The 18,202-nt window shown below is 41.4% G+C and overlaps 2 protein-coding genes across 6 annotated transcripts in view; one reads left to right on the top strand and one right to left on the bottom strand.

Moving 5' to 3' along the window:
- Positions 1 to 18,202, top strand: part of DYNC2I1 (dynein 2 intermediate chain 1) — an 850,736-nt gene that overhangs the window by 556,593 nt on the left and 275,941 nt on the right.
- The window catches only part of NCAPG2 (non-SMC condensin II complex subunit G2), a 72,881-nt gene that overhangs the window by 35,813 nt on the left and 18,866 nt on the right, over positions 1 to 18,202 (bottom strand). For all 5 annotated transcript variants that reach the window (XM_050785703.1, XM_050785705.1, XM_050785704.1 and 2 more), the window contains 6 exons: positions 17,267 to 17,336; positions 14,353 to 14,439; positions 11,754 to 11,849; positions 10,659 to 10,784; positions 6,185 to 6,364; positions 1,997 to 2,149 (listed from right to left, as the gene is read on the bottom strand). In XM_050785703.1, coding sequence (XP_050641660.1) covers positions 1,997 to 2,149; positions 6,185 to 6,364; positions 10,659 to 10,784; positions 11,754 to 11,849; positions 14,353 to 14,439; positions 17,267 to 17,336 — 712 coding nt within the window. The remainder of the gene's footprint in view (positions 1 to 1,996; positions 2,150 to 6,184; positions 6,365 to 10,658; positions 10,785 to 11,753; positions 11,850 to 14,352; positions 14,440 to 17,266; positions 17,337 to 18,202) is intronic.

The raw sequence follows: 18,202 nt of genomic DNA, 5'->3' as shown, positions 1-18,202 counted from the left end.
TTTTTTAAAAAATCGCCAGGCATGGTGGCACACACCTATAGTCCCAGCTACTCAGGAGGCTGAGTCAAGAGAGTCACTTGAACCTGGGAGGCAGAGGTTGCAGTAAGGCAAGATTGTGTCACTGCACCCCAGCCTGGGTGACAGAGCGAGACTCTGCCTCAAAAAAAAAAAAAAAAAAAAAAAATTGACATGCTTACTCTACATTCTTTTAAGAGATAAGGTCTCACTATGTTGCCCAAGCTGGTCTCACACTTCTGAGTTTAAGTGATCCTCCTACCTCAGCCTCTCAAAGTGCTAGGATTACAGGCATGAGCCACCACACCTGGCTATTACTCTAAAATTTACATGAAATGCAAAGGACCTAAAGTAGCCAAAGAATTTTGAAAGAACAACAAAGCTTGAGAATGTACACTGCAAGACTTACCATAAGATCCACACAGAACAAATGGATCAACAAAACAGGACAGAGTCCAGAAAAGGACCACACATATAGTCAATGATTTTCAACAAAAGCATCAAAGTAACTCAACTGGATATGAAACTGGGTGTTAATACCACATTGGTCACTCAAAATATCCTTTGTTTTCTTCTAACATAAAAAATTCACAGATCAAAACTCATAACACACAAAGTAATAGGTACTAAATGCAGTGACAAGATCCCCATCATTGGCTGGGCATGGTGGCTCACACCTGTAATCCCAGCACTTTGGGAGGCCAAGGTGGGCAGATTGCTTGAGCCCAGGAGTTTGAAACCAGCCTGGGCAACATGGGGAAACACCATCTAGAAAAATTAGCCAGACACGGCGGCCACTCCTGCAGTCCCAGACACTGTGGCCACTCCTTCAGTCTCAGACACGGCGGCCACTCCTTCAGTCTCAGACACGGCGGCCACTCCTGCAGTCCCAGACACGGCGGCCACTCCTTCAGTCTCAGACACGGCGGCCACTCCTTCAGTCCCAGACACTGCGGCCACTCCTGCAGTCCCAGACACGGCGGCACACTCCTGCAGTCCCAGTCACTTGGGAGGCTGAGGAGGGATGATGACGTGAGGTTGCAGTGAACCGAGATCACACCACTGCACTCTAGCCCGGGCATCAGAGTGGGACCCTGTCTCCCCCTCACCTCATCACCCCAAGCAACTGGCACTAAATTCTTGTTCTCTTCAAAGGATATCTGAGCAATATTTACATACACGTTTGTCTCCGCTTTACTCAGCTGGTAGCACACCAGAACCACATCTACACTATACTTTTATACTTCTATATCTTAGAGGCCTTTCCAAGGAAGCCCCACAGAAAGTTCCTCCTTGTTCTTTTCATGGCCACATAGCACCACCTCTCTTAAGAACACACAAATCTGTCTGGCTGACCCCGCACTCTGGCATGTCAGGCTGTTTCTGGATCCCGTGCCATAACAGAACAGCACTCAACGTAAATTTCTGAGAACTACTGTGTGGAGAAAGAAAGCTCACAATGGTACCAAAATAATAATGAAGTCAAGAACATTATAAGCAACATTCTTAGCCAAAAGCCAAAAGCAGAATAGAACTAGAGCTGAAAGAGAATAATCACTTCAGTAGTTTATAAAACGTCAAAACGCACATCTCTCATAAAGTGGGTGTCTCCTTCCTTCATTCTGTGTGGGGGCGGGGGGTGAGGGGTGGTGGGTGGCTCATACTCGACACTCTCCAGAAGTGCTCACCGGGTGCCAAGTATCCAAATATTACACCAAATATCTCAGTGAAAACCTTCACACATGATAAAAATATAACGGAAGGCAGGGGGTGCTTACATTAATGTCTTTCAAAAAGAAAACACATTGATAATATTTCTAGAATCTTTGATAAAAAACACAAAACAACATTTGATGACAGAGATAACTGGTCAAATAATATGTTATCAGTTTAAAATGTGGAATTAAAACTACTTTCTTTCTGTTTGATGAACACAAGTCTCTATTTCATGTCTTAGGTAAAGAAGCCCTATTCATCGTACCTTAGCAGCCCTCACAGCTTTGATCTTCAACAGCATGTCCACAAAAGCCACCCTCACTTTCTCCGAATTGTCGTGGAGACTGTATCTGAGAGCTGGCAGGAGCTGCTCTAACAATGGGTGGCTCAGTTTGTTGTCCAAAATCATTGGCAGACACTGCAACACAGAGAAAGATAAACAGTTCAAAATCAGAACATGCCAATGAAAGGTTCAGGTAGGAAAACTTCATTAAAGAAAACATTCGGTTCCATCTTTACTAGAACTACTAGTGAAATAAATATACCTACGGAAAATAACACTTTTTCTAGAACTATTTCATATAAAAGGCATACTTTTAACGAACTAGTATAGGCCCAACCACTGCTATTTGATCCATTCATTGTTTTGTTCAAATAAGATTAAAGCAATTATAAAAGAAATCTTTAATGCTCTCTCTTAGCTAAATTTTAGAGGATTTTTTAGTTGAAAGAAACACAGAATAACTACTGGTCATGTGGTCTCCAAAGGCACCAAGTCCAAGAACTCTGCATTTCCTGACTCGATACTGCATGAGGATTGGAGGGAACAGAGCCAGTGTGTGTGACTCAAACACACTCTCGGCTGACTACAGCGCCCATGTAGCAGGTGGTGCTCCTCCACAGGCCAAGGCTCAGCCTGGGCCTCCAAGCTCCAGCACTGCTTAAGCTCTATGGCCTTCTCCATCTAGTTTCAGGAGAAACACTATATATATATATATATATATTTTTTTTTTTTTTTTTTTTTTTGAGACAGAGTCTCACTCTGTTGCCCAGGCTGGAGTCCAGGGGCACGATCTCAGCTCACTGCAACCTCTGCCTCCCGGGTTCACGCCATTCTCCTGCCTCAGCCTCTGGAGTAGCTGGGACTACAGGCACCTGCCACCACACCTGGCTAAATTTTGTATTTTTAGTAGAGACAGGGTTTCACCTTGTTAGCCAGGATGGTCTCGATCTCCTGACTTCATGATCCACCCGCCTCGGCCTCCCAAAGAGCTGGGATTATAGGCATGAGCCACCGCACCTGGCCACATATATTTTAACGACGATCATTTTTTCAAAAAATTTCAGATATATACAGCTCTTCTTCCAAAGCACTAAAGGGCAGTCTGATTTGAATCATCTGCTCCACCTGTGTCCACAGCCGCCCCTTGATCCTGCCCTCCCACTGGACACTGGCCACCGGCCACCACCTACCTCGCCAGTTCCCCCCATCCCACAGCCCCTGTAGCCCCTCCTACAACACTGTGTTCTCCTAATTCTCCTTCAGCTTTTCCGGTCTTTCTTCTGTAGATTCTCTGCTGACTCTTCCTCTACTCCAGAGCCCACCCATCCCTCCTCACAGATGACTCATCTGGGCCTGGGAGGCATCTCAGAGTGGCCCTGCAAGGGTTTCCTCAGAAGCATGAAAGCACCAGACTGTGCTCAGAAGGTCAGGACCGAGAGAAGACTGGCCAGGGAGCTGTGGCCACTTTGGGTGACAGCAACAGGAAGGAGCAGGTGACCCTCAGAGAACTCCAGGAAGGGAAAGACAGGACTTGGGTAAAGGAGGAAGACGCAAGAAGAGCACACAAGTGAGTGACTCAGCAGATGACATCACCACTTCAAGGAGAAAAAGAGGAGCAAGGGGGAGAGAGGAAAACAAAGAAAACTCTTGGATGGCAGCAGGTTTGGAAAAGATGGTAATGACTCAGCAGTGGAGACAGGGTGGCTGCTGTAACATGCTGCCAAGGCCCTGTCAGAAATGAGGCACTCGGCCGGGCGCGGTGGCTCAAGCCTGTAATCCCAGCACTTTGGGAGGCCGAGACGGGCGGATCACGAGGTCAGGAGATCGAGACCATCCTGGCTAACACGGTGAAACACCGTCTCTACTAAAAAATACAAAAAACTAGCCGGGCGAGGTGGCGGGTGCCTGTAGTCCCAGCTACTTGGGAGGCTGAGGCAGGAGAATGGCGTGAACCCGGGAGGCGGAGCTTGCAGTGAGCTGAGATCCGGCCACTGCACTCCAGCCTGGGTGACAGAGCAAGACTCAGTCTCAAAAAAAAAAAAAAAAAAAAAAAAAAAAAAAAAAAAAAAAAAAAAAAAGAAATGAGGCACTCACCCCAGCTGTCCCGGGGCCGCTGAGCTGCCCTCACCATCAGCATGTGTGGGGACGGCCTCCTGAAGAAAATGCCTTCCTCCTGGGCAGCCAGTGTGCAATGGTGGATCAGTATGGGCCCAGTCTGAAGGGCTCTGCTGGCTCTAGAGCTGCCTGTGGGTCTGCACGAGGCTTTCCCAGGCTGTGTCGTGGCTTAATGTCCCTTCCCCTCCAGAGGTTGTGCACCCCAGGAGCACTTCCTATCTGCAAGCTGTGGATAATCTTAATCGCAGAGCTACCTGTTGGTCACCTGAGCAGAGCTCTCAAGAAGACGCTTGTCTGTAAACTGGGACCAGCGGCAAGCAAACTGCAATCAGAGCAAGGTTGGAAACCAGATCGCCAGGGTGAGCCCATCACAGTGCAAGAAGCACATGGGTCCCTGACTCCTCAGCCAACACTTAAAGAGTAAGAGCATTCAACCACAGACAAAGAGGAAGAAGAGGGACTGACGTTGTACAACATCCAGAAGGACAAGGGAATGGTGTGGGGATGAATTCTGCTCAGAGATCAAAAAAGTCTAGTGAAGTGGTCATGTGAAACTAACCTTGGCTAGAAATGCTTTACTGGAGTAGTGGACATAGAAGATGCTTTACAGTGGACTGGGGAATGGCAGGAAATGGAGATAGACTGTTTAGGTGATCACTAAACTAAGACTCTTTTGAGAGTAAGAAGGTTGTTCCTAACAATTACTGCAGAGCAACAGGCATGAGCCCAAAAGTCTGATCACTCCACAAACACAGACATGCTCCTCAGAATATCTTTCTGCAATGAGGAGAGATGGGGGAGCCTCTGCCTCAGATGGAGATGTGAACATGCTTACAAACCTACAGGAAGGATACTGCTGAGAGGGAGAGGTTGAACATGCAGAGAAAAAAAATTTTTTTTTTGAGACAAGGTCTGGCTTATCACCCAACTGGAGTGCAGTGGCACAATCTTGGCTCACTGCAACCTCTGCTTCCCAGGCTCAAGCCATCCTCCCACCTCAGCCTCTCAAGTAGCTGGGACTTACAGGTGCACACCACCATGCCCGGCTAATTTTTTTTATACTTTTTGTAGAGACCAGGTTTCACCACTCTGCTCAGGCTGGTCTTGAGCTCATGAAACTCAAGCAATCCACCCGTCTTGGCCTCCCAACTTGCTGGGATTACAGGTGTGAGCCATTGCACCTAGTCCAGAAAACTTTTCAAATAGAGAAAATAAGCAAGCAGGTTCCTGAGAAGTGGGGAGGAAGATCCACAGGAGCCCCCACAGGGGCATGGCCGTGAGGCCCAAGAGCTGCTCTGAAAGTGTCTGTTTTGCACATGAGGGAAGAGGAAGTCACCTGCTGTGCTCAGGGGAGTCAGAGCTTCTCAACAGTTGATTCCAGTAGCAGGAAAGTGAGATCAGTTCTTCTTAGGCCATCTCACAGGCCCTGAAGAAATTCTCTGAATTGGCCTCTCTGAGTGCTTTACAGATTTACAAACCCTCTCTCAGAGAGCATTTGTTATTGCAGACTGGGTACCTCCCTCCCTCTGGTTCATTCCACATTTTCCCACCAAAGCCAGGGGGAGAAAAGATCAGTGGCCACCCCACTACCATCCAACATACACATTACAATTTCTATAAACCTAAGACAGTTCAGGTTGCTTAGAAAATAAAATGTGAGCTTCTCTTGCAAGGTTTGAGCTATGATTGGTGTTGGTGATAGGTGGGAGATACTGAAAAATTACTTAAGTGAATCCAAATATATTCTATGTACCAGATTCTATGCAAAGTATATTTCTCCAAGACATCACACAAAGAGACAAAAGAGAATAAATTCAACAGTACTGGGACCCCTTCTCCCCTTACACTAGAAACAACTATTAGTTCAAGTAGTCATTTTTTGTAGAAAACACTTCTAATTCGGTTTTTAAAAAGCTTACTCTGGATATATGACAAGTCAAAAATGTTATCTCTGTGGAGTAGGATTACAGGTATTATTTTAATCTTCTTCTTTTTCTGTTTTTCTAATTATTCCACAAGAAATAAACATTACTTACATAATTTAAAACATCTTACCTTAAAGACAGAACAACGAACATCAGCTGAGCTCGTGTCAAACGCCAGTTCCCCAGTCACCTTCTTCAGGAGGTCAATCAGGATGGTCGGGGGCATCATTTCCCAGTACTTAGAGGTTATTTTACAAACACCAAGGATCCCTGTGGAACGGACCATCGGATAAGGATCTTCTAAAAGGCTCTATAAGTAGGAGGGGAGAAAGGCTTAAAAACCTTGACTTAATTCCCGAAATCAACATCTGCTTCACACATGAGCACTTCAGGAATTCGTAACTTAGAGAAACTTTGAGCATAGAAACACTGGACACATATGGATTCCTAGACCTGAGATTACTTGCTATCACTTCTAAAGCAGAGTATTTAAGATCAAGCCAGAAACATGTGGTGCCTTATTTGCCACATCCCCTGACAGCAGTGCCTCAAAACCAGCTCTGTCATCCAGTGAGATCTGCACACTCAGCTGAGCATGGCAGGCGTTCAGATAAGGCATGGCCCATGTACACCACGCTTTTGAATTCTAAAATGCTGTAATGCATTTTAGAGCCAGGAATAAAATAATTCTACCTGTAATGAACTAATCCAGGCCATGATCGTCAGTGGTACTAAAAATTCAAAAGGAGACAATGAGGCAATAAGTACCTTGATGGGAGTACTCAACATCACCAGGAAAATAATCTCACGAAACAAAATCCCAAATACATGATTCGGATCAACTCTCTCATTTAACCACCAATTTATAGGAAACACAAAGGGCAGAGGGACACACTAATGGCATCACAGGAATGGGTTCTATAAAATCCAGACTGCTGGGAACGTCATAGAATAATTTGCTTTCTTCAATGACAACAAAAATAGCAAGTTTTAAGAAAACAAAACACAGAAAGATTATAGGAAGAGAGCTCATGGTCCAGGAGACTTAAGCAACATGTCAGTTAGTCACAGCACATGGGCCTTAGTTAGAGAAACATTCAAACAAAATGAGAAAATGGCAGCAACGAATGGGTACCCAAAGACACTAAGGAATCATCGTTAATTTATCTTTAGCTGTGATCATGGCATGATTTAAAAAAAAAAAAAAGATTATCTTTTACCAATACTTTCTGACCCATTTAGAGCTGAAATGATATGATGTCCCAAATATGTTTCAAGACAGGGGAAGAAGAAATCGGATTGGGATTAGTCAGCAATGAGTAAAACTGTGTTGTGGGCACACAGGGGTTATTACTCCAGTCTCTTTTTTATTATGCATGACATTTTCTATTAGGAACGTTGAAAAACACAACAGAATTCTTACTACTTTAATTAGAAAAAAAAGACTTCAAGTTAATATTAAGCATTTACCCCATCTCCTCCCCCAAATTTGACCAAAATGATCAATTTCTATTAGCAATAATAGAAACAAAAAGATTGAGAAATTTCTATAAGAAAGGGAATAAGGAACAGATTCACGGAGAAAAGAGCATAAAAGGTTGTAACCTAGACATTCCTAGGTAAGAGTGCTCTAAAGACAGGAGGCTGTGACCTCAGAGAGCCCACATCAGCCCCGAACCCAGAGCCCAGGTTACAGAAAAGAGAGTTCGTGACAAGGGCGGCAAACAACCCCTGGTGAGGCACACAGGCCAGCAGCAGTTCAGGAGCCAGGATGTGCCCCCAGGATAAAGTCTTAAAAATGGTTTCTAAACCAAGTGTGTCATCTGCCAGGAAGAGTTCCTGAAAGAGATACTGGGCAACAGACAAAGAACAACAACAAAAAAAGAACCAGCAATAACTCTAAGCCTCCAGAAAGGCAAAAGAAGGAAAAGCAATGCCACCCAGAAGGAAAGGGCCCTTTGTACTTGGGTACCGAGGGGTCACCTGCCTGCCTGCTCTTCCTCCACAGAAACTAAGGGAAGCCCACCTGCTGTTGCACTCAGCCCATTTAGCAAACCTGAGACACAACCCTACACAACTAGAGAAGAACACTTGCTAACTACCTTACCAACCCAATCCTTTATCCAAACTTAAGAATGGAAAAGATGACTAGTCTTTTAAGAAAAAGCAAACAGGAAGAAAAAAAGATGATTAAAAAAAAAAATAGAAAAGAACTTTAGGAATCTGAGGGCCTGTTCTTGGGATTCAGAAGTTTTTATACATTTTGTTGTCTATGAATTACTTTCAATAATAATCTTTAAAAATAATAAAAATATATTCTGGACAATCACCTTACAACCACATCCTCTCCCGGCTCAGTGTCCAGACCTGTTTGCAATTACACCATCACCAGATAAGCACTCAAAATGATAGCACATGACTTGCAATGCTGTTTCTGTCACATCTCTTCATTTAAAAACATTCAAAGAGTCCTTTTCTTTTTTGAAACAGGGTCTTGCTCTGTCACCTAGGCTGGAGTATAGTGGTGCAATCTCAGCTCACTGCAGCCTTGACCTTCCAGCCTCAAGCGATCCTCCCATCTCAGCCTCCCGAGTAGCTGAGACTATAGGCACGCACCACAGTGCCCAGCTGGTTTTTTTTTCTTTAATTGGTAGAGATGGGGTTTCACCATGTTGCCCAGGACTGCTCAAGCAATCCTTCTTCCTCGGCCTCTCAAAGTGTTGGGATTACAGGCATGAGCCACTGCACCTAGGCCCTTTTTTATTTAAAAAAAAAAAAAAGGTTCTCCATATTACTCAGGTTTAAGAAATTCCAATAGAGCAAAAAGCATGAGAGAACAGTTAAGGTACACAGAGGATACAGGAAATAACCACTGCTCTTACTTATCTATCAGATCACCTCCTTTGTCCCCTCATGAAAGAGCCTAATTTCCATCTAAAGGTTGAGTTAAAGCCTCAAGAGGTGCAGCACCAGGGACAGGAGCTCTCAGCCAGCTTTGGCGAACAATGCCGCAGGCCAGACCCAGCTGGTACCTGCTCCTACACAGCCCACAGTGCTAAGAATGGTTCACATTTCTTAAAGGTCGGAAAAAATGAACAAATTATCATTTTATGGCATGTGAAAATTACATGAGATTAAAATTTTGTTTTCCACAAAGTTTTTTTCTTTTTTTAAAATAAGAGTCAGGGTCTCGCTCTATCGCCCAGGCTGGAGTGCGGTAGTATAATCATGGTTCACTGTAGCCTTGACCTCCTGAGTTCAAGTGATCTTCCCGTTTGAGGCGGCAGTGAGTGACGATCACACCACTAGACTCCAGCCTGGGAGACAGAGCACAACTCTGTCTCTAAAAATAAAATAAAATAAAATAAAACTTAAAAATAAGGAATCTTAAAAAAAAAATTGTAGATAAATATACGTAATGTACACAGCAAAATACTAATGACTTCATTTAGGGATGTGTGTGTGTGCATGAAGAAGTATACAGATACTTATTACACTTTTTTTTCTTTTTTTTGAGACAGGGTCTCACTCTGTCGCCCAGGCTGGGGTGTAGCTGTGTGATCATGGCTCACTGTAGACTTGACCTCCTGGGCTGAAGCCTCCCAAATAGCTGGGACCACAGGTGTGTGCCACCACACGGGGCTGGTTTTTTTTGTTGTTGTTGCTATTTTAACTTTTTGTAGAGACGAGGTCTCACTCTGTTGCCCAGGCTGGTCTCAAATTCCTGGCCTCAAATAGTCCTCCCACCTCGCCCTCCCAGTGTTGGGATTACAGGTGTAAGCCACTGTGCAGGCCTATTATACTATTACTTCAACTTTCTGCATGTCAGATTTTCCATAAGTTAGAAAATAAAAAGAAAAACAAAAGGGAGCATTTCAGAAGCACCACAGGTGACAGCATTACAATAGCAGTTTGCTGTCACTGTTTCCTAAAACTGTACTACTCAGGACAGTAGATAATACGCACTGCTTAAGTAAGCTGTGTTAGGAAATACAGACTAAGTAGATGAAAAGAATCCATAATACTCCTCGGAAATAAATGCCGCATCTTAACATCTTAACACCTCACCTGAAAAGTCAACTGCCACAGGCATTATTTGTAGGCTTGCCCTGAAATATAACCAGTGTTTGCTCATTATGCTACCCGACACCTTTATGATAGGCGATGTCACAAACACACTTACAGAGAAAGACACAGAGAAGTTAAGTGGCCTGCCCAAAGCCACATTCCTATTAAGGGAGAGTGGTGGAATCTGACCCCAGAGAGCAGGGGGCTGACACCACAGCATGTGCTTTACCCACTGTATGACGCCACCTCTCCACTGGGGAAACAACAGGCACATGCATAAAATGTTTAAAACCACACGCAGTAATAAATAATTAAACATCCCCAAAGTAGAAAAAGACACCATGGGTCCACGCTGTTGCAGAAGGCCCCAGGGAGAAGTGGCATCTCTCTGAAGAATAGTCCAGGTTTAGAAACCATGTCATGTGGGAGCAGAGCTCTGGCTGTTACAGGGGAGGTGGGGACACACACAAGCAGTACATGCCACAGCCTAGACAAAGCTGGTATCTGTAAGAAGCTTGACCACCGGAAGTACGTACATAGAGCTCTTCAAACTGTTTCTGAATTTCACTATCCATTTCAATAGCGTGAAGGTTTGGATCCCTAATAGGAAATGCTTCAACAAACAACAATGCAGCATTTGATCGAACTTCAGAGTTTCTGGCCTATAATAATAAAAGAAGAGTATCTCAGAATCCCAGAGTTAACATGCGAAGGCTTAAGTACCGTGTTCCCAAAGTAACAACTTAATTATCTTGATACAGATTTATTTTCAAATTACAGACAATCATAACATTTAAATTGACCAAACATTACTCAGTTCAACGTCAACAGATACTATGAAAAGATCAAGCTTCCTCACTTCAGAGCCCATTGCATGTCACTAAGTAGTCACCCCACATCCTCACTAAAGATACCAGGTTGTCTGCACTAAAAGTCATTGTGTGTTTGTTAGATCTCAAGGACTTGGACAGCCCAGGACAGCACGGCAGACCACCCACAGCCTAAGCTGGTTTGCTTTACGGCATGTCTCTAATCTCCTTCCCTAAACATGGTTACTTAAAAATAACTGTGTAGGCCGGGCGCGGTGGCTCAAGCCTGTAATCCCAGCACTTTGGGAGGCCGAGACGGGCGGATCACGAGGTCAGGAGATCGAGACCATCCTGGCTAACATGGTGAAACCCCGTCTCTACTAAAAAATACAAAAAAAACTAGCCGGGCGAGGTGGCGGGCGCCTGTAGTCCCAGCTTCTCGGGAGGCTGAGGCAGGAGAATGGCGTAAACCCGGGAGGCGGAGCTTGCAGTGAGCTGAGATCCGGCCACTGCACTCCAGCCTGGGAGACAGAGCGAAACTCCGCCTCAAAAAAAAAAAAAAAAAAACAAACAAACAAACAAAAAAAAAAAAAAAAAAAAAAAAAACTGTGTAGTTAGCACTAAACCAATCCAGGTTTCCAGTTAAATGAAACCAAGAAATGCTTTTAATAAAAGAAAAAAACATTTGTTCAAAAATTTCACAAAGCATTCAGTCTCCAGCTTTATCTTTACTATTTTATTGTAATTTTGAATTGGAGTTTGCTAAATTCAAAAGCACAAGTAATACATTCTAAACACGGACAAACTATTTAAAATGTATACCTTTAATCCTCTCCAAAGGATGGGTTTATATAATCTATAAAGCATCTCCTCTACTCCCTGCCGAACTTTCTTCTGATGGTGAAAGTAACTCAGAACCTAAGGACCAAAAAAAAGGAAAAGGAAAAAGCGTTAACAAAAAAATACATTAATTAAATTAAACTAAATTAAATGGCATTTGGAAAGAGCAACAGGGAGAATCGTTCTCTCCACCACAAGTAGGTTCTGGCTGGCACCCACATGTCATGACAATTCTTTAGCAGGAGTAACTTCGATAGATGTAGGAGAGCAGTAAATGCAGTCAATCACAAGAAAGAAATCTATGGCTGAAATAAAAAGATTAATGGCTTGGGCGATAAAATGGTTTGGGTTCTAGTTTCTGCTATTCTGCCAACAGCTGCATAACCTCAAAAAAAGACTCGTTTAAACCTCTGACTTTCAGGATAAAATGGAAAAGGGGAGCACGTAAAGGAGATTCCTGAATGGTTCTAAGAACTCATGCTTGTTCCAAAACACTAACTAAACCTCTTTATTATCAACACCTGGTAACTGTTTCATAACTTTGTAACAAGGAGGTGTCATACTTAGTGACCTCTCACTGTACAAGATTAATTTAGGTATCAAGTTAATCTTATGAAAAAATCATAAACTTATGAAAAAATCAGAAAATGATCATTCTTGTAGCTTTCATTCTTCTTTTCCTACCCACTTCTTTTCCAGTCAGAATCTTCCCAAAATTCTTTGTAGACTCATGTCCCTAAAAACAATCAATTTTGCCTTACTTCTCTAGTCACACCTTTTGGGGCTAAACTTTATTAGTGAAACAAGAAAATTTTGAAAGATTAAACGGGCTCTAAAAGAATAGCCTACACTTTAAGTGAGCTTGTATCAACTTTACCCTAGAAGAGCTACAGTATGGGGATTACTTTTTTCTGATTATTATTTTGGAGTTTTTATTGATGGTGATAAGTGACATTAGTCTATAGTTTGCTTTTTGTGTATAACACTATCAAATTTTGATATCAACAGTATACTTGCTTCATAGAAAAATTTTCTAAACAGCTTTAGAATTAATTCACATGCCACAAAATCCACTCTTTTAAAGTATACAATTCAGTTATATTTAGAGCTATGCTACCATTGTTACTATCTAATTCTAGAACATTGTCATCAACAATATTGAGATTTTTAATTTCAAATGACGTCTGAAGCACTGCCTGAAGCCTCTTTCAATATCAATAAAATGACTTATCATATAAATTTAATAGTTATCAAAAAAACAATTTGAGGAAAAAACTATAATGTGTTATAAGTTGTGACAAAAACAATTACTTGGAGTTGAGTAACACATTTCACTTGAGTGAAATCTAATATTCTCCCTTTAAATTCTTTTTGTGCATTTTTCCATAAATTTATCAAATAGTGATATCTATACTTACAATATCTTAATTACTCAGACTACCACAGCAGAAAGTAATATATGAAAATACACATGGTTTACATATAAACTACACATATAGTTTACATAAACATAAATATAGTTTGCATAAATACATGTAGTTTATTATGATGCAAATCTACTAAATAAAATTTGAAACACCAAATCATTTATGTGAAATAAATAACCCAAACTGACTACAACTAAATAAAGCCACATTGGGATGGGGGTGGCAGGTGGGTAGGACAGGGAGGTCACTGAATGAATGTATTTATCCTAAATATATGCAATCACGATTTTTAAATCCTCTGGAAAACTCAGTAGTCTAGATAAATCTCTGGGTTCTTTATCCTTGTGTAACCGAAATTAAATCACCAATAATGCAAAGAAACGTTTTCTTATCCACTCAAAATTAATATAATTAGTATATTTACATTCTATAAATAGAAGTAGTTTCACTATACAACAAAACAAAGAAATGGGTAGTCTTTATTCACTTGTTTTCTTGACATATGGTTGCCAAAACTAACAGCAAGCAAACAAGGCATCCCATGGGTTACAACACTGATCAACAGCAGCTGCTTAATTTAACCAAACACAGCAGACCAGATTTTCCCATTCCTCCTGCCAGGATCCTTATGATCCATCAAACACCTATCAGTGTAGTAATGACACTGATGATAGAACCTTACCTAGTCAGTCCATTTACAATTATTAATATAAAGGTAAAGTTAATATCTGAATTCTGAGATTACCTTTACAGAACAAAGTATCAAATAAACAATCAAAACATTTATTCATTTGGTTTGCAGAACAGCAAAATTGGAATTTAATAAGTAAAATAATAAAAAAAATTTCAAATACCCTCTAAGATCTTTGGAAAAAATGATAGTGGCCATTAGAAACTAATAATTCTGGAAAATCTCAAAACAGAATTTAATTTAAAGTCATTCAAATATAACACTGACCATCTCAACAATACACCTTTGCTTTCCTCATTAAAACTTTGGTGGCAAGAATAAAACTGCCAGACATCAAATATCAAGGTTCTGAGAAATCCCCCTAATTGATGTCTGTGAAAGCTTAATTTTAAAATGTAACCAAAACAATTATCTGAAAACAAAACAGAGGAAACAATATTTCAAAAACTGTTCACAATCTTACCTCCCGCACTTTGGAATGCACTGGAGACCTCCTCGGAAGGTGTATCCCATGGAACATGAAGTCCTGGATGCAATCATTTTCAATCGTCTGAAATAACAAATGCAATGCAAAGCACCTGGGGTATGTGTGTCCTACTGACGACCTGACAAGCAGTGCAGCATTCGAGTACAAAAAAAGTCTAATCTGTCCATCTTACATTTCATGAGAAAAAAACCTGGATCATTTTGTCCAAGCTTTCTTATTTTAAGTCCATGCTTCTTAGAATTCCTTTGGTTTTTATATATTAAGGAGAACGCTTCACTTCTCTTTTATTTGATGAAATATCAAATCTGTGCCAAATGGCAAGGTAAGCTTCCACCTACCACTCAAGGGTAGTTCAAATCAGACAAATTTCAGAGACCGAGTGCATGGTGAGTGTGGAGTCCCCTCTTCTGACTCATCACTGACCTGGACAACCTTCAGAAGACTGGATTTGTTCCAACAGCCTCCACAGAACAAAAACAGAACTACCTCTACGGTGGAAACTGTAAATAAGATATTTCAGGGCCACTACTGAGAAGGGCTGAGCAAGGAAGGTGTGGGAAGCCCTTCATCAGCCCCATGCACTCATGGTACTCAGAGTGCAGCAACTGGGGAAAGGCCTAGCCTCTCACAGTAGCAAAAAACCCCAGTGGACCCTATGGTCTGTACCTGTACTCTGTGCCCGCCCTCACACGAGTGGGATTTCTATGGCTTTGGGGAAGGACCTAAGGAAACGCTCCTAGGGTTAATACTAATACAAACCAGAGTTTGTATTAGTATACAATACTTGAGCATCTGCAGATGCTCAAGTTCCTCTTCTCCATTATATTTGAAAATATTTCCTTCACCTGAAGTCACTTAGCATCACTTAATATGGGACAACCACACATTGTCTGACTTGCAATGAAAGATGAGATACACAGCACTACCTGGGAAGTTATTTGTGCCATAAAAGTTGAATCCAAATCTTTAGCGCTAACTACCAGAATGCTGACATTCTACAGGACAACTCATTCAGTTTCCTCACATGCCAATGGCATAGATTTAAAAAAAAAAGAAAGGAGGGAGGAAGGCTCTAGAATAAGCGATTTTAATGGCATAACAAGCAAATGCCATGTGGGCAACTTCTTGAGTCCTAATTCAAAAAAACTCTAAGGAGACATTTTGAGATCACTGGAAAAATTTCATTGTGGCTTGATTATTTTTAAAAATACCAAGGATTTACTGTCACATTTTTAGGTCTTACAATGGCATTCCATAAGCACATTTTTGAGAGATGAATAAAGTAGTATAGAAATGAAATATAAAGAAATGAAATCTCATGTCTGGAATTTGCCTGAAAAACTTAAAGAGAGGGAGGGCAGAGAGGAATGGAGTGAGACTGAGAAATACACATTGTTGGTACCAATTTTGTATACATCTAGTCAAATAGTTTTTATTTTGTTTATTGTTTTGTAGAGACAGGGTCTCGCCATGTTGGCCAGGCTGGTCTCAAACTCCCGACCTCAGGTGACCCACCCGCCTCAGCCTCCCAAAGTACTGGGATTACAGGCGTGAGCTACCGCGCCCAGCCTACTTTTGGTTTTCTAGAAGTCAGTGATAAACCTTGGCAATTCAAATCAAGTGTAAGTTGTGCAGAGGAGCAGAGAGGATGGAAGTAACTCCAGACATGGGGCAGCCTCTGTGCATCCTGCAGGTTTCTCCCTCTGCCCCTCAGTGCAGGGCCTGCTCTCCAAAGAGGAATGAAAAGTCTGGATAGAACACAGGCTTGTGGGAGGCTCCTTTCTGACCTGGAGTAAAAATTTTATTCTCAGAGAAAAACAAAATGATTGAGAACCTAGTATATGAAAAATATAAGTGAAAACAAAGATACTTTTTTTGTCCAAAAGGGTGTCTGGATGTTGAGTTGGGATTGTGGATTACATAGCCCTATCTTCATAACATAAATACTATGTATTCACCAGAATTACCCATAATCAAAGAAAGTATCTTCAAATTCTCAAAAATAATGTAACTAAAAGAGGTGACTTGAAGTTCCTGAATGGCACTATCCAACAGAAATTGAATGCAAGCCACGGATGCAATTTTAAATTTTCTAGTGGCTGCATTAAAAACAGACAAAAGAAACAGGTAAAATTACTTTAATATTACACAGTCATCCCTTGGTATCCATAGGGGGTTGGTTCTAGGACCTCCCTCAGATACCAGAGTCTGCGGATGCTCAAACTCCTCATATAAAGTGGAGTAGTATCTGCATATAACCTACACACCCTGTACCCTTTAAATCATCTCCAGATTACTTACAATACTTAATACAAAATGTTATATAAATAGCTGTGACACTGTATGTTTAGGGACTGATGACAAGAAAGAAAAAGTCTGTACATGTTAAGTACAGATGGATTTTTTCCCCAAATATTTTTGATCCTTGGTTGACTGAATCCATGGATGTGAAACCCACGAAGAGCCAACTACCACATTTAGCCTAATACATCCAAACCACTATCATTTCAACATTCACTCAACATTTTTAAAAAGTACCAAGATATTTTATATTCTCCTTTTTCCATATGAAGTCTTTGAAATCTGGTATGTTTCTTAAACTTACAACACATCTCGATTCAGACTGGCCATATTCCAAATGCCCAGTGAGCACATGTGGCTAGAAAGACCAGGGTCAGAGCTCCCTCCCACCTGAAAGGGCATAGTCCTACCTCCCACAAACCACACATCTTAGCAAGTGACTGGATTGCCCATCAAACAAATTTTGATTATTTGGCTTTATTTTGACAGAGTGCATAAACATGGATCTTAAATAACCCTTCTTTGACTACTTATTTAGTAACTAAAATATAATAAAAATAAGTGTTAACATTTAAAAAAATGAAAATACCTCCAGTATTTTCCCTGAAGCCTTTTTCCAAGCTCTGAAATAAATTTCTGCAATGTATACCATCAAAGACCTATATAAAAAGATCAAAATAGTTATAATGCAAATTTAAAGAATTATACTTTCAACATGTATCATTTCAGTTACTTTCCAACCATAGTGAAGAAGAAACTCAGTTTAAACGAGTGCTTTGCAAATTATCTATAGAAATAGGTTATCTACCTGTAGCAAAAAGTAGAAAATGGAGAAGGTTTTGGGAAAGGAAACTGAAATGACAAACTATTTCCTCCTCCTCAGTCAAGGCTTACCCAAAACTTTACTATTTTCTGTGAAACTATGAGTGCATAAGCCCAGAACCAAATTCTAAAGTCAAAAATATTTAAATATAAATAAATTGTCGACTTGGAGTCATGTTGGACTTTCCATGCTACCAATTCCTCAGGTACAAGAAGCCCTAAAATACCAGTACCAACTTAAGAATCGTAAGCTTAGAAATCTATTAGTTCACTGGATGCAGTGGCTCACGCCTGTAATCCCAGCACTTTGGGAGGCTGAGGTCGGCGGATCATGAGGTCAGGAGATCAAGACCATCCTGGCTAACACGGTGAAACCCCATCTCTACTAAAAATACAAAAAATTAGCCAGGTGCAGTGGCAGGCACCTGTAGTCCCAGCTACTCAAGAGGCTGAGGCAGGAGAATGGCGTGAACCCGGGAAGCGGAGCTTGCAGTGAGCCTAGATCGCGCCACTGCACTTTAGCCTGGGTGACAGAGCAAGACTCTGCCTCAAAAAAAAAAAAAAAACTATTAGTTCAACTCAGATATTCTGAAGATGAGGAAATATGAAAAAGCAATCTAGTATACAATAGGAGCTTTGCAATCAGAGATCCAGAATCAGACCCCAACTGGGTACTTACACACTTGCCTGACACTGGGAAATT

Source organism: Macaca thibetana, chromosome 3 (genome assembly GCF_024542745.1).
Source record: "Macaca thibetana thibetana isolate TM-01 chromosome 3, ASM2454274v1, whole genome shotgun sequence".
In the NCBI taxonomy this organism is placed as follows: Eukaryota; Metazoa; Chordata; class Mammalia; order Primates; family Cercopithecidae; genus Macaca; species Macaca thibetana.
This window is presented reverse-complemented; position numbering and strand designations above follow the sequence as displayed.